General features: G+C 37.5%; 3 protein-coding genes across 7 annotated transcripts; 1 reads left to right on the plus strand and 2 right to left on the minus strand.

Annotated features, from left to right (window-relative positions):
* The first annotated feature begins 832 nt into the window (after window positions 1–832).
* On the plus strand, window positions 833–6626 carry LOC102623080 (uncharacterized). Of its 3 annotated transcripts, XR_008055658.1 has the most exons (4): window positions 833–1689; window positions 1939–2773; window positions 3282–3386; window positions 3985–6626. XR_008055658.1 is itself a non-coding variant. In XM_006482136.4 (3 exons), the coding sequence occupies exons 1-3, from the start codon at window positions 986–988 to the stop codon at window positions 3294–3296; spliced, it is 1554 nt and encodes a 517-aa protein (XP_006482199.1). In that variant the 5' UTR covers window positions 833–985; the 3' UTR covers window positions 3297–6626. The 3 variants fall into 3 exon arrangements, 2 of the variants coding, with proteins under 2 accessions (XP_006482199.1, XP_006482198.1); XM_006482136.4 differs by having other exon boundaries at window positions 3282–6626; XM_006482135.4 differs by lacking the exons at window positions 3282–3386; window positions 3985–6626 and having other exon boundaries at window positions 1939–3032.
* On the minus strand, window positions 3906–6201 carry LOC102623562 (receptor protein kinase-like protein ZAR1). Its single transcript, XM_006482137.4, has 2 exons — window positions 4758–6201; window positions 3906–4600 (listed from the first exon to the last, which is right to left on the minus strand). The coding sequence occupies exons 1-2, from the start codon at window positions 6199–6201 to the stop codon at window positions 3906–3908; spliced, it is 2139 nt and encodes a 712-aa protein (XP_006482200.1).
* A 1331-nt stretch (window positions 6627–7957) lies between the features above and the next one.
* LOC102623847 (protein PLASTID MOVEMENT IMPAIRED 2) lies at window positions 7958–10783 on the minus strand. 3 transcript variants are annotated; one of them, XM_015531574.3, is made up of 3 exons: window positions 10579–10783; window positions 10284–10474; window positions 7958–10157 (listed from the first exon to the last, which is right to left on the minus strand). In XM_015531574.3, the coding sequence occupies exons 2-3, from the start codon at window positions 10392–10394 to the stop codon at window positions 8379–8381; spliced, it is 1890 nt and encodes a 629-aa protein (XP_015387060.1). In that variant the 5' UTR covers window positions 10395–10474; window positions 10579–10783; the 3' UTR covers window positions 7958–8378. The 3 variants fall into 3 exon arrangements, with proteins under 3 accessions (XP_015387060.1, XP_006482202.1, XP_006482201.1); XM_006482139.4 differs by having other exon boundaries at window positions 10284–10401; window positions 10579–10782; XM_006482138.4 differs by having other exon boundaries at window positions 10284–10445; window positions 10579–10782.
* Window positions 10784–12352: the final 1569 nt, after the last annotated feature.

The following is a 12352-nucleotide window of genomic DNA, read 5'->3' on the forward strand; positions in this document are numbered from 1 at the left end:
TCACGAGTGGGTAATTTTTAAAAATCTCCTATGAGGTTTGGACTTGTTGCAAGTAGATGGTGAGAATTTGTTTATTTGTAAAAAATCTCATACTGTCAGTTAACTTTAACATTGACCGTTAGTTGACTATACAAAAACAATATTACTCTTAACAATAATTTGTAGACGGAAATAACTAAAAAAAAAATAAAATTATTGGCTATTTTACCCTCTTTAAATTATTGATATTTTCTTAAAGTTCCTACAAAAAAGATAAAATAAAAAATTTAAAAAATCCTCTTTAAATTATTGATATTTTCTTAAAGTTTTTATAAAAAAGATAAAATTAAAAACTTGAAAATAAAATAGTTATAATCTTTATCTATGATATTATAAATATTTAAAATTGACAAGGATAAAATTATGAAAAAATAAGATTTGTACTTTTCGCGTCAATAATTTTAATTTTTTTTAGTTATTTTCATCTATAAATTGTTATTAAAGGTACTATTATCTTTGCACAGTTAATTAACGGTTAATATTAAAATTAATTGATAATAAAAAAATTTTTACAAATAAATAAATTCTTACCATCTATTTACAACAAGCCCAAACCTCAGGGGAGAATTTTAAAAATTACCCCTTCACGAGTATTGCGGTGAGATTCATGTTCACATGCAGCAAAAGCTTGTCCTACAAAAAGCCCAAACCGTATAAATACCGGTCCCACTGATAATTAATATTCTTACACGTAAGCGTGTTCATTCATTCGCCCAAATCCAACGATGATGACGTGGTAATTTCCCACGCATCTTCCTGCCACGTGTGACTCGCATCTCAAAAACACCCCATTAAAGCAATTAAGCAAAAGCTTCCAGCTTTACTCACCGCCGCAATATTAAAAGGATATAATTCAAGGCTTGAGGCCTTCAGTTACAGTAAAAGTGAGCCTCTACAGGAAAGAATCATCTTGGATCTGGCATCTGCCGCCGCAGCAGCAGCAGCAATGGAGCCTCCGTCGCCCGTGTCTCAGCCAACAGTCGGCAAGATCCGGTTGATGTGCAGCTACGGCGGCCACATCGTCCCTTTACCCCACAAGAAATCTCTTTTCTACTCCGGCGGTGACACGCGCATTATCACCTTCCCCGCCGCCAGCACCGCGTCGCTTTCCGCATTTTCAGCCCATATGGCAGCTGCCCTTCACGTCAGCAATCCTTTCAATCTCAAGTACCAGCTCCCTCTCCACGACCTCGACTCTCTCATCTCTCTTTCTTCCGATGACGATTTGCAAATTTTCCTCGAAGAGTTCCATCGCCCTTCCCCTGCGCCCGCCCGCATCAGATTATTCCTCTTTTTTAGTAAACAACCACTCGGGTATTCTACGAGTCAGCCCGTGTCCTCATTGAAGACGACTCAGTGCGGGTTGACTCATCCCAAGACGGAGAGTTGGTTTGTGGATGCTTTGAAGAGTGCGAAGATGATGCAGAAAGGAGAGATGGTTGGATTTTGTGGGGACGGTCAAAGTGACGGTCAAAGTGGTGGGCTTTGTGGGCAAGAGTCTATGATGTTGGAAACGACGTCGTCATTTGGTTCTTCGTCGTCTTCGGTTTCGTTCTCAAATTTGCCACCTATCATGGCTTCTGGTGATGAAAATGTGAGTGCTTTGCAGGAAAACAGGACCAAGTTGCCTTCAGCTGATTCCACCGCAAGGTATTGATGTTATTTTTCTTTCTCTTGTTTTCGTTCATTTCATTGTGTTTAATTTGTTGTTTTATCTCAACTTGGATGACTAAATAAGATTTACTTGGTGACTATAGTTTTGAGCGTGGTAAATGGTTCATTTGTTTTCATATGGTCTGTCTCTTGAATCAAATAGAGGGGGGAAAAAGTGCAATTCCTTTTGCGTAATGTTTTTAGAGTTTTGAATCGCATAATTGATTGCATAATTTCTTTGGCCAGTGATATTAGTAGTGTGGCGAGTGCCATTTCCCACAGACAGACTGGATGTTACCAAGACCCAACTGTTCATGTTACTGCATTGGAAAATAAGTCTTCTTTGAATCCTTTTGAATCACCAGATATTACTGCCTCAGAGGTGCGGACTCATAAAGCAGTTCAAGTTTCTGGCTATCCGTTATCTTCACAGTTGGATCAGCTGCAGCGACAACAAGCGCAATTTGTACCCATGGACACCCATTTTATACATCAGAACCCTGCCGGTGCTTTTCCTACTGCACCTTACTACCCGGTGTACAATACACCTCCACATCAGCCACAGCCACAGCCACACTATCTGCCAAATCAAGCATACCCAGTGTATCTTGTGCCAGTTGGGCAGAGCCAAATTTATGATTCATCCGCTCAATATGGCTGCAAAGACTCTCTGCCAGTTGTAACTGGTCGGCCTCCATTGCATCCAAATTCTACGTTGATCTCTTCCCAAGTAACTTATAAGGAGGCTACACCTGCTCCACCAATACCTGAGTTTGTCTCACAAGCTTATAGAACAACCCCAGTGGCAAATTCACTTGTCCATGTAGCATATAATGAAAATAAGCAACAGAATATGACTGTCCCGCAAATGCATAATCAACCTCAGCTATTTGGTGTTGCTCCACGAGAAACTGCTAACTATGGCAATGAACATGATGATGACTCTGTCCGGGCCCAAATATACAAATCTCAACCGCCACCGCCCACATTGCCTTCTCAATACCAGACCATGACGCAAGCTACAACGGTGTTACTTTCAGAGGCTTCAGCACAGCTACATATGGACAACATAAAGCAGCAGGTTAGAGCCTCACAGCCACAATGATTCTGCAGTTCATAAAGAGACAATTTTGGTTGTGGGGTCATGGTACCTTCAATACCTTTTTCTTGGTTTCTCATTTGGGAGGTTGCAGGGGTTGTCTGCCCTATATAAGCCGAAAATTTAGCTGCTGCCTTCTTTTTCTTTGTCGTCTTTCACTGTTTTATTTTCCTGCTGTTGTTTGCTTTAAGTGTTTTGACATTATATACTGAAAGTTCAATAAAAATGTGTGTTTCAAGCATCAGTTTCTAAGTTTATATCTGATATATGCATGCTACAACTGCTGTGATAGCTCTCATGATGGCTGATGGTTAAGGTTTGGGTGTTTATAAAAGATCCAACAGCATGTTGCATGCCACCGCACTTTGTTATTTTCCAATCATACTTTATTTCTGTTTCTCCTCCTATGAATGTTTTGAATCTAGATTGCTTAAACATTGACTTTATTGTCTTTTTCTTTTTCTTTTTTTTTTCCCTCGTGTGAATCAAGCGGAACCAAGTTTGATGAGGAATTTGATCAGAACAGAAGTGTTTATATTTGATGGCGCCATATCTGGAGGGCTTGCAAACGCCACATGATAAGAATAGCCCGGTGGTAAATATTTGTTTCATTTGCTTCAGCTCTTCTTAGGATGAGATTATTCAGTTTTAGTTTATCCCAGTGCTACTTAATTTTGTAATTTTTAAGGCTTCTGTTCTCCTTTCTTGTGGCTGCTGGGATTTTCTCAAGAAAACTTACCTTTTCAAGACAGTTATAGTCTATCATAGGCCTAATGCAAGTCCCTGTGAGTGTTATTACAGCCATTATGCAATTGGCTTCTTCTAGGTTCCTACAGTATGTATGCATCATTCATATGAGAAAGTGACCACCATTTTGGAAGCAGAATATATTAAAATTAATAAAAGTTGGAAGGGGGAGTCTGGTGCAATACAGTGGAGGGATACATTTTACATAAGTGTAGCTAGCTTAGAACATTTAAAACTTTGACTAAGAAAAAATTAACTATGTACTGTACTAATGACGACCGCAGCCGGTTTACTGGAACAGGCTTAACTTCTTTGGTAACTTAATGTGCTGATGCACCATCCCTTATTTGCTTGTTCCACTTCTTTCTCATTGATCAAATTTGGGTTCTTCACCTTTCATGAACTGTTGTTCAGTGGAAATGTTCACTCTGTCTAAACTATCACAGACATGTCTCATAGAAGGTCTCTTATCGGGGCTCTTATGGACGCAGTCAAGGGCGATTTTGAGCACAGAAACTATCTCATCTTCCTTGTCTAGATCATGAGCCAAGAATGGATCCAAGATATCTGTCATTGGCTTTCTATCCTCAAGGATGAGCTGTATCCATTGAACTATGTTCAGTTCCATTGAACCTATCTGAATCATTGGCAACTTACCAGAAATCATCTCTATTAAAATCACTCCATATGAGTATATATCCCATTTCTGTGTTGGCTTTCTGACTTTTGAGGCTTCTGGAGCTTGATAATATGACCTGCTGGTGGTTGAATTTAAGGCTGTAAACTCATACGGAGAACTCTGTAGTGGTGTTCCAGTCGTGGATTGTTCCCAGTGGACTTCTGGTGTTTCTTCAGCTATATCAGCGAGGCGTGCAAGTCCAAAATCAGAAATGTGGGGCTCCATGTTCTTTCCAAGCAGGATATTACTAGGCCTCAGATCTCCATGGACGTATCTTTTGGGACTGACTTCATGTAGGAAAGCTAGGCCTTTTGCAACTCCTTTTATGATTCTCAGACGATCAGACCAAGAAAGAGGTCTATAGGATATGATTCCAGCTTTCCCTGATCAGTTTTTAAGAATCAGAACTGTTAATGAAATCAACATTGATAATATATTTGGAATGGAGGATTTTGAAGAGGAAAACAGATAAGAGGAAGTAAAGGCGATAGGATCAACTATTAAGCTGACATTGCTAAATCTTTAGGAGGCAAATATTACCATGAATTGCTGTGGCAAGGCTGCCATTGGGTATGTAATCATAGATTAGCAGCTTCTCATCAACAGACCAGAAATAAGCTCGGAGACTAACTATATTTGGATGTCTGATCTTTCCAATTGCTTCTGCTTCAGTTTGGAACTCTTTGAACCTTTGCCAACCTCCATTTCCCAATCTTCTCACTGCCACGGCTTCTTCATTGTTGAGAGCAACTTTATACACTATCCCAATTGTACTCTTACCAAGAAGAAAAGCTGATGCTTTTAGCAGCTGCTCGAGATCAAAATCAACCTGCGAGTCTAGTGGCACAAATTCGTACTGCTCCATATTTTCTGACATGGTATCCAAGTTATTTCTGGTGAAGCAGAAAAATTCCTTTTTAATCATCAATTTTTCTTCAAGACGGCAGCCACCAACTTTTTCACCCCACTTGCAACCAGAAGCCTTCTTGTACTGGCGGTAAAACAAGAACCCAGTTATGCAGATTCCCAGCAGCACGGCAACAGCAACGGTTGTAATAACTGCACATGAGTGATGGACTTTGCCTCCATGCCAAGATGAGTCATAAGGTAAGGGCTTAGGATATGGATGATCTGAAGTGCTTGAAGGACATGAGACTTTCAGTGGAGGGCCGCAGAGGAAAGGGTTGCCAATGAAAGCAGTTGGTCCTAAACTCAGTAGAGCTGCATTTTGGGGAATGAGACCACTAAGATTGTTGTAGGTGAGATCTACATAAACTCTTTGTGCAAGGCTTCCCAAGCATTCTGGAACAGAACCATTGAAGAGATTGTGAGACAAAGCAAGAACATGTCTCAGTCTTGATAAGTTGGCAATGTCATTGGGGATCAAACCACTTAGGTTGTTGAAGGAAAGGTCGAGTTTCTGAAGGGCAGTTAAATTGGTTGCGAAACCATCTGGAAGAGGGCCTGTGAAGCTGTTTTGATTCAGGACGACTGTCTTGAGTCTCTTGCATTGGACTATTGAAGAAGGGATTGAGCTACTGAATGAATTCTGCGATAGATCCAAAACTTGTAGGTACTTGAGCTTACCTATCTGCATTGGAACTGGCCCAGAAAATGAATTTCCTGAAAGGATCAAGCTTTGTAGATTGGATGCATTGAAGAGCTCGACTGGCAAACTTCCAGAGAAGTTGTTGTTCCTGAGGTTAACACGGCCAATTGCAGAGAGACTTCCCAGATCAGCAGGTATAAACCCTGTGAGTTTCTTGTTTGGAATGATAAGGGAAAAGACTTGTCCTTCTCTGCATGTAATTCCATTCCATGAACATGGGTCTTCGTTTGAGTTGTTCCAGTTGTTGCCTTCTGGGAAGTTTCTTATGGCTTGTTTGAAGGACAGAAGAGCCAGTCCTTCATCATTTGCAGAACCCATGAGAGCAATATAGCTGAGTATCAGTAAAACCAAAGAAACTGATGGTAATAAAAACATCTCTACAAAAGCAGCGGAAGTGAATTCAAAGCTTAAAAAAGGCTTCTGTTTGGATCGGGTTTTGTTCTGAGCAATCTTAGAAAAGCAGAAGCTAGCAATGACAAGGTTTGTAATGCTTCTCTCTGCTAGGCAACTTTATATGAAAGCAGCAGTTTGTTAGTTGAGAGTGTTGACTGCGCAATCACAGCTCATGGAAAGTGTAATGCCACTTTGAGGCCACAGGATTGAACCTTCTTACTGAACTATATAGGCCAATGATACTTTTGTTGAAAAATCGAGTACTTAAGACTGGAAAGATCTACTTTATTAGCATCATAGTTCCTTGTATTAAACGCAAATTCAAGTTGAAATACTTGTTTGCCATGACCTCTGTCTTCTGTCCGTAAACAAAATAATCACAATCGAAGATTATTTGTTTTATTTTACTTTTCTGTGCCAGTAATCATGAAGTGCTTGACATGCTGAGTACAAGGTTTCAAAATTTGAAGTTCAAACGTGATTGGAGGCGGTGATTGCTGCACAAAGAGGGCACTGAAAGAGCAACAAACACTTGTATGGTAGGGACGGCTAATTTGACAACCACTAATGAATCCAAAGTCCAAGAAATCAACGAATTGACTATTCATCTGCGCAACATTTTAGTGCCTCCACGCTATTTTAATGACCACTGGCTCTTTCTTTTGGGTTCCTTTCCTTTATTGGGCGCGTCTTTGGTATTTAATATGTAGGGTAGGTTACACTTATAGTACAAAAAACAGTTTATGTTCTGATACAAAAAACAGTAAACAATAAATATTACAAGCTCAAATTAGCTATGGAATTGGTGATATGTCGAAATATTGTTCAACTTTTCACATGGGTTTGCTTGAAAAGTGTGTATGAGCATGATGATTGAGTTCTTATTAGATTTTATAATAATGTTCTTTACATCCTATAAATGCAAGAAAAAATATTCTTTGTGGCATAATTGTTTGACTTCATTCACACTATTACAGCTGGCAAAATTTGATATAACTTGATTATTTGACACGAAAAAAAAATGAATAAAGAGATATGGGTCGTCAAATGTGACACTATTATTAAATGGGTCGGATTCAGCCAAAATAATTTTTTTTATTAGATTAGGGTTTCGATCAATGACACAATTATATTTTTTTATTATAAATTAATTTGTAGGTTCTTGTCATCAAAACTCCAATATCAAATATAATTCTCTCTTTTTATTTTTTATTTTGTGAGGATGAACATATACGCAGTGTTTCATTTATAAAATTTTATTTAAAGTTAAAATTTTAATAGTATAAATGTGTAAAAAATTAGTAGATATGTATATTTTATAATATCGATATATAGTGTTATTTGCATATATATAATTAAAATTTCAATAGTGTAAATATATAATATTTTGATAGATATGTATATTTTATAATATTGATAAATTATATATATGTGTGTATGTGTCTATGCACGCACAAATGTTTAATATAAATTTTGTTAAATAGATAGATATTAAGCTGGTTATTAAGTAATTTGTTTATTTTTTGTGTCGGGTTAAGTTTTAATATTTAGACGTGATTATTAAATGGGTTATGTTGGGATCAACCTAAATTTGACAAGAGACGAAGTTGACATGGTAAAACACGACTCAATGACCCATTTTGCTAGCTCTAAATACAATGAGGAACAAAAGGATTCAACTTAAAGCAAGAAGCTCATCACCAGGCTAAACAAAGGCGAACATATCAAAGACCTTCAATAGATAATAAGAGCATTGCATTCCTTATTCATTTTCATGACTGTCTCAACCCATAATCACATTTGTGAATGAGCGCAAAACTCAACTCTTAATTATTGTACATGAATGCCTCACCATTCTTTGACAGAAGCTAGAATTTTGACTTTTAAATTGTTATCAGGAGATCATCAACTTGCTCCGAGCTACCAAGGCATTAATTTTTCATGAAATCTCTAAGATGAGACAGTCCTATTGTCAGCATATGACTATCAAATCATATGTTATTATAGTTTTGTATTAAGTAATAATCATGATATATGATTTGATGGCCGTATGATGACATGATGGACACATTCTCACCTAAGAGTTCCCTCACAAACTAGGATTGCTCATTGAAACAAGTGTGAATTCCTATATTGGATATTCAATCAGCTTATAGATCCTAGTCAATTTTCTTGCCACTGAATAATTTGGTGAAATTTGGTATCACCTTTGTTTTCTTCTTGATAGTGAAGGAGGTTGTTCGAGTCATCCCAGTTGCAGGGGAAGCAGATTTTTGAGACTTTGGTCTTCTTGATGGAGTCAGATTGTCACTGCCTCTCCTGGATTTTCTAGCCAACCCCGGCTGCAAGCTTTCTGGTTCTGCTGTTCTTTCAGAATTCTGTCTCCAGTTCCTCAATTCTCTCTCAACTATTCTCTTTGTGGAATGTGTCCTCTCGCTTTTAAACACTTCCTTCTCTTCTTCCACCCTTGTGTCTCTGATTTCCCTGTGAGCCATTTCCATCTTCATTAGTATTTCCTTTTCACTTGCCTTTAAAGCTTCAATCCATGCCTGAGCTGCAGCTACCTTCTTATCAGCAAGCTCTTCAGCCCCGACTGCACGCCCTCTTAAATACTCATATTCAAAATTTGAAATGGTGATCGAAGAACTATTTTGTGATGCAGATGCTCTAGCTTGCATGGTCTTCTCAATGAGAGATTTCAGATTATCAAAAGCTAAAGCTTCTGATGATTTGACTGCATTGAGCTCTTGCATTGAAGTTTCTATCTTTTCCTCAGCTGAATAAATTTCAGCCTCAGTTTTCTGAATTTCTTCTTTGATCTTTGCAGTTTCTTCAGTAACAAGATCCTTCTCTTTCTTTGCAGCCTCCGCCTCTGTCTTTAACTGTTCAAGAGTGAAAGCTAGATTGCCTGCTATTCCATTAGCCTTTTCCTCAGCTGCAGATACAGCTTCCAACTTGGCTTTTGCTCTAAGCAGCTTTGAATTGAGATTTTGAACAGTTAATTCTGTCTTCTCTTCTCCTTTCTTTAACCGAGCTGTCTCTTCTCTGACATGCCTCAGCTCATTTCTGATGACATCCATTGAAGCCATGAATCGAAAACCTTCTTCTTTGATTGCAGCCAACTCTTTCTTTGCTGCCTCTAATTCTTCTTTTACAGACTTAGACGGCAACAAAGGCGATCCTTCCAATTCTTCCCCACTTTGATAAATGCTGTGTGTACCCTTCAAGCTGTCATTTCCTTGGACCAACTTGTCCTTATCTTTAACACTCTTTAGCTCATTGTGCAAAAAATTAACATCATATAATGTGACTGCCAGTTTGTTTTCAAGCTCTTTACAGTGATCAATCTCTTCAGTCAGGTCTTTCAACTTCTCCTTTGCCACCTCCATTGAAGCTGAAAATTCATTGGCTTCTTTTTCTCTCTCAGCTTCAATCTCTCCATACTCCTTCAAGGCCTCAATTCTTGCCAGCTCAACCAACACTTGTTCTTCATTCACTTCCTCAATCTCCTTCCTAAGACCCTCCACGGAACTTGAATTAGACCTCATTTTCAAACTTGAAGCCTCAAGCTCCTTCTCTGCCCGTGATTTCTCTTCCAAAACAGAAGCCATATCAAGCTTAAGCTTACTCAATTCTTGCTTCACACTCTCCAATTCCCTCATCACTTCAGCATACCGATGACTCTCCCTACTCCTCTCCGCCAACACATTTTCTTCAATCCCACTTGATTTCTCCAACCTTTCAACGTATCTCATACTTGAAATCGCCCGATGGTTCGTCTCCTCAATCCGGCAAGCAAGATCTTTCACCTCCTTCCTTGCAGTAGAGAACTCAGATTCTGCTTGTGCTTTTACTGACTCTGCAGCTTTTCTGCTCTCTTTGTACCTACTAATATCCCTTCTAGCCATGTGAAGTTCTCTAGGTCTTGAAGATGAACTCTAAAAAATTAAAAAAAAAAGAAAAACATATGCAGAAATTAATCAACAGAATCACAAATGGGTTATATTGAATTTTTTTTTTCAAAAAAAGAAAAGGAAAAAGTGCTATTGAATAATTAATTATACCTCAGGGATATCTAAATGGGATTTCTTCACAGAAGGACTACCACCATACATATTACCAGCTGCTTTGACTGACCCAGTTCTTCTTTGATAATCAAATTCTCCACTATCCATACCAAACCTGTTTCCACACTCAAGAAATAAGAGCAGAATCTAAATATGCTCCTGCATGACAACAATACATGGTTACACACCTACAAATGTAATAATAATTTAACTATATGTCAAATGCATGCAGTTTCTATAGACAGGACTTTAAAAAATAGCTAGAAAAGCAGCAAGAAATTAAGAGACATACCAAGAACTTGTTAATTTCTCTGATTATAAATGAATGGTGGTCTTGAAGGTGAAGATGGATGAGTGTGATATACGTTTTGCATTGTAAGCTGTGCCCAGAGAGATCGTTAAGTCCAATTCTTGGAATTGATAGTATATTGAGAATACAGGAATGACAACAAGAAGAAAGAGCACAGATAGCTGGTGATGATTGGTTCACAACTTCACATGTTGGTGGTATCGCCCAACAGTCCAAATATTTCCTTTTCGACACCGGCCGGTTAATTGATTAATTAATTAATATTTTTTAATATTCTTTGGACCATACAATTAAATTTTACCGGGCTCTCCTCAAGAATCCAGTATTACCACGTCTTTCTTTCTTTGCCTTATAAAAAAGGAAAATAGAATTGTTTGAAATGTGTATGCAATCTTGCACTTTTTCAATTAACATTATAACATGTGTGTCAAAGTAAAATCATCTATTTAAAAATTTAAAAAAAAAGGAAGAAAAAGGTTAATCAGACACATAATAATATAATATGGCAGCGAGTTATGTTGTTTCGTTTGAGCGATAACCTGAATTTTGCTATTTAAATTTTTTAAAAGGAATGGGGATAATTTTGATGGTAGAAAGACCGAAGACACTGCTGGTAAATGGTAATGATAAATCCTAATTATGCCGAGAAAGACCTTTTTGTCACTTCTGGGAAAAACGACAGCATTTCCTGTGTTTGGATAATGGTATTGGCAGCATGAAATTTGACGCCATCTAGGACATCAAAGGCCAGTCAGCAGCCACGTATTCAAATGCTGTTCCACAATCCACACGAACAGCGGCTGCGGAGCCAAAGCCACTTCATTTAGAAATATTATGAGCGAAAGGGTATTTATTGTGTGAGTTATTGTGGATTACGAGTCATTATCAATACTATTTAAAATATAATTATCGTTAACTTTTTCTTCTGCTAAAAAGAAAATTACTGCATGTCCACTTTTTTTTTTTTTCTCTCCCTTTTGAGAGGACATATCTCCTGTTACATTATCACCAAAGTCGGTAACAGTATGGATATAAATGATTATGGTAGCTCCTAAATAAAGAAAAATCTCGAGTATTTTTTAAAATATTATTTTTTTATTCACTACTTATTAAATATATAGTTTAACCAATCAAAATGATATTCGTAAATATATATATTAAAAGGTGAAAGAAAATAAAATAAGAGCAGTATTTCGGAAGTATTTAAGACTCTTTCACTTTTACCGACCAACAATGCCCGTGATATTTATATACTAACTAAAGCTTTAATTATAATACTTATATACTTCTCAATACTTCTTTTAGCTGTTTCGAATTAGTCATCCACCATTAGACTAGGACTTACTAAAGATTAGATCATGCAAATACTCTTTAACAAGAACAACCTCGGAGAAGTGTGCTTTGGTTAGCCTAGAGCTTCTTAGCACAAGTGCACAGATGACTTCTATGTTAAAGTACATCAAATCAGCATGAAATTCAACACCACATTAATGAATTGGATAGTAATCTTCATAAATTTATTGTTTAAATTTGGATTAAATTCTCTATAGTTTACCTTTTACAGTTCTCATGAATTTCAGCTTATTTCCTCTTTTACCTTATCCTAGGGCCTCAATCTCTTTTATTTGGCATGTAAAACCTATGTTACAACATTATAAAAAATACTCTAAAACATTTTAAGCATAAATCCGATCCCTCTCCTTTGGGTGTGCCAAATTTAGATTTAGATTTACTTAACGAACCTACGTGACAGTCA

The sequence above is a fragment of the Citrus sinensis genome, chromosome 6, assembly GCF_022201045.2.
Source record: "Citrus sinensis cultivar Valencia sweet orange chromosome 6, DVS_A1.0, whole genome shotgun sequence".
Classification (NCBI taxonomy): Eukaryota; Viridiplantae; Streptophyta; class Magnoliopsida; order Sapindales; family Rutaceae; genus Citrus; species Citrus sinensis.

Coding starts and splice junctions, on each gene's coding strand:
- LOC102623080 (XM_006482135.4), top strand. CDS start 986: ATGGAGCCTCCGTCGCCCGTGTCTCAGCCAACAGTCGGCAAGATCCGG. Junction 1,690..1,938: donor TCAGCTGATTCCACCGCAAG/GTATTGATGTTA, acceptor TTCTTTGGCCAG/TGATATTAGTAGTGTGGCGA.
- LOC102623562 (XM_006482137.4), bottom strand. CDS start 6,201: ATGTTTTTATTACCATCAGTTTCTTTGGTTTTACTGATACTCAGCTAT. Junction 4,601..4,757: donor CCTTGCCACAGCAATTCATG/GTAATATTTGCC, acceptor AAAACTGATCAG/GGAAAGCTGGAATCATATCC.
- LOC102623847 (XM_015531574.3), bottom strand. CDS start 10,394: ATGGATAGTGGAGAATTTGATTATCAAAGAAGAACTGGGTCAGTCAAA. Junction 10,158..10,283: donor CCCATTTAGATATCCCTGAG/GTATAATTAATT, acceptor TTAATTTTTTAG/AGTTCATCTTCAAGACCTAG.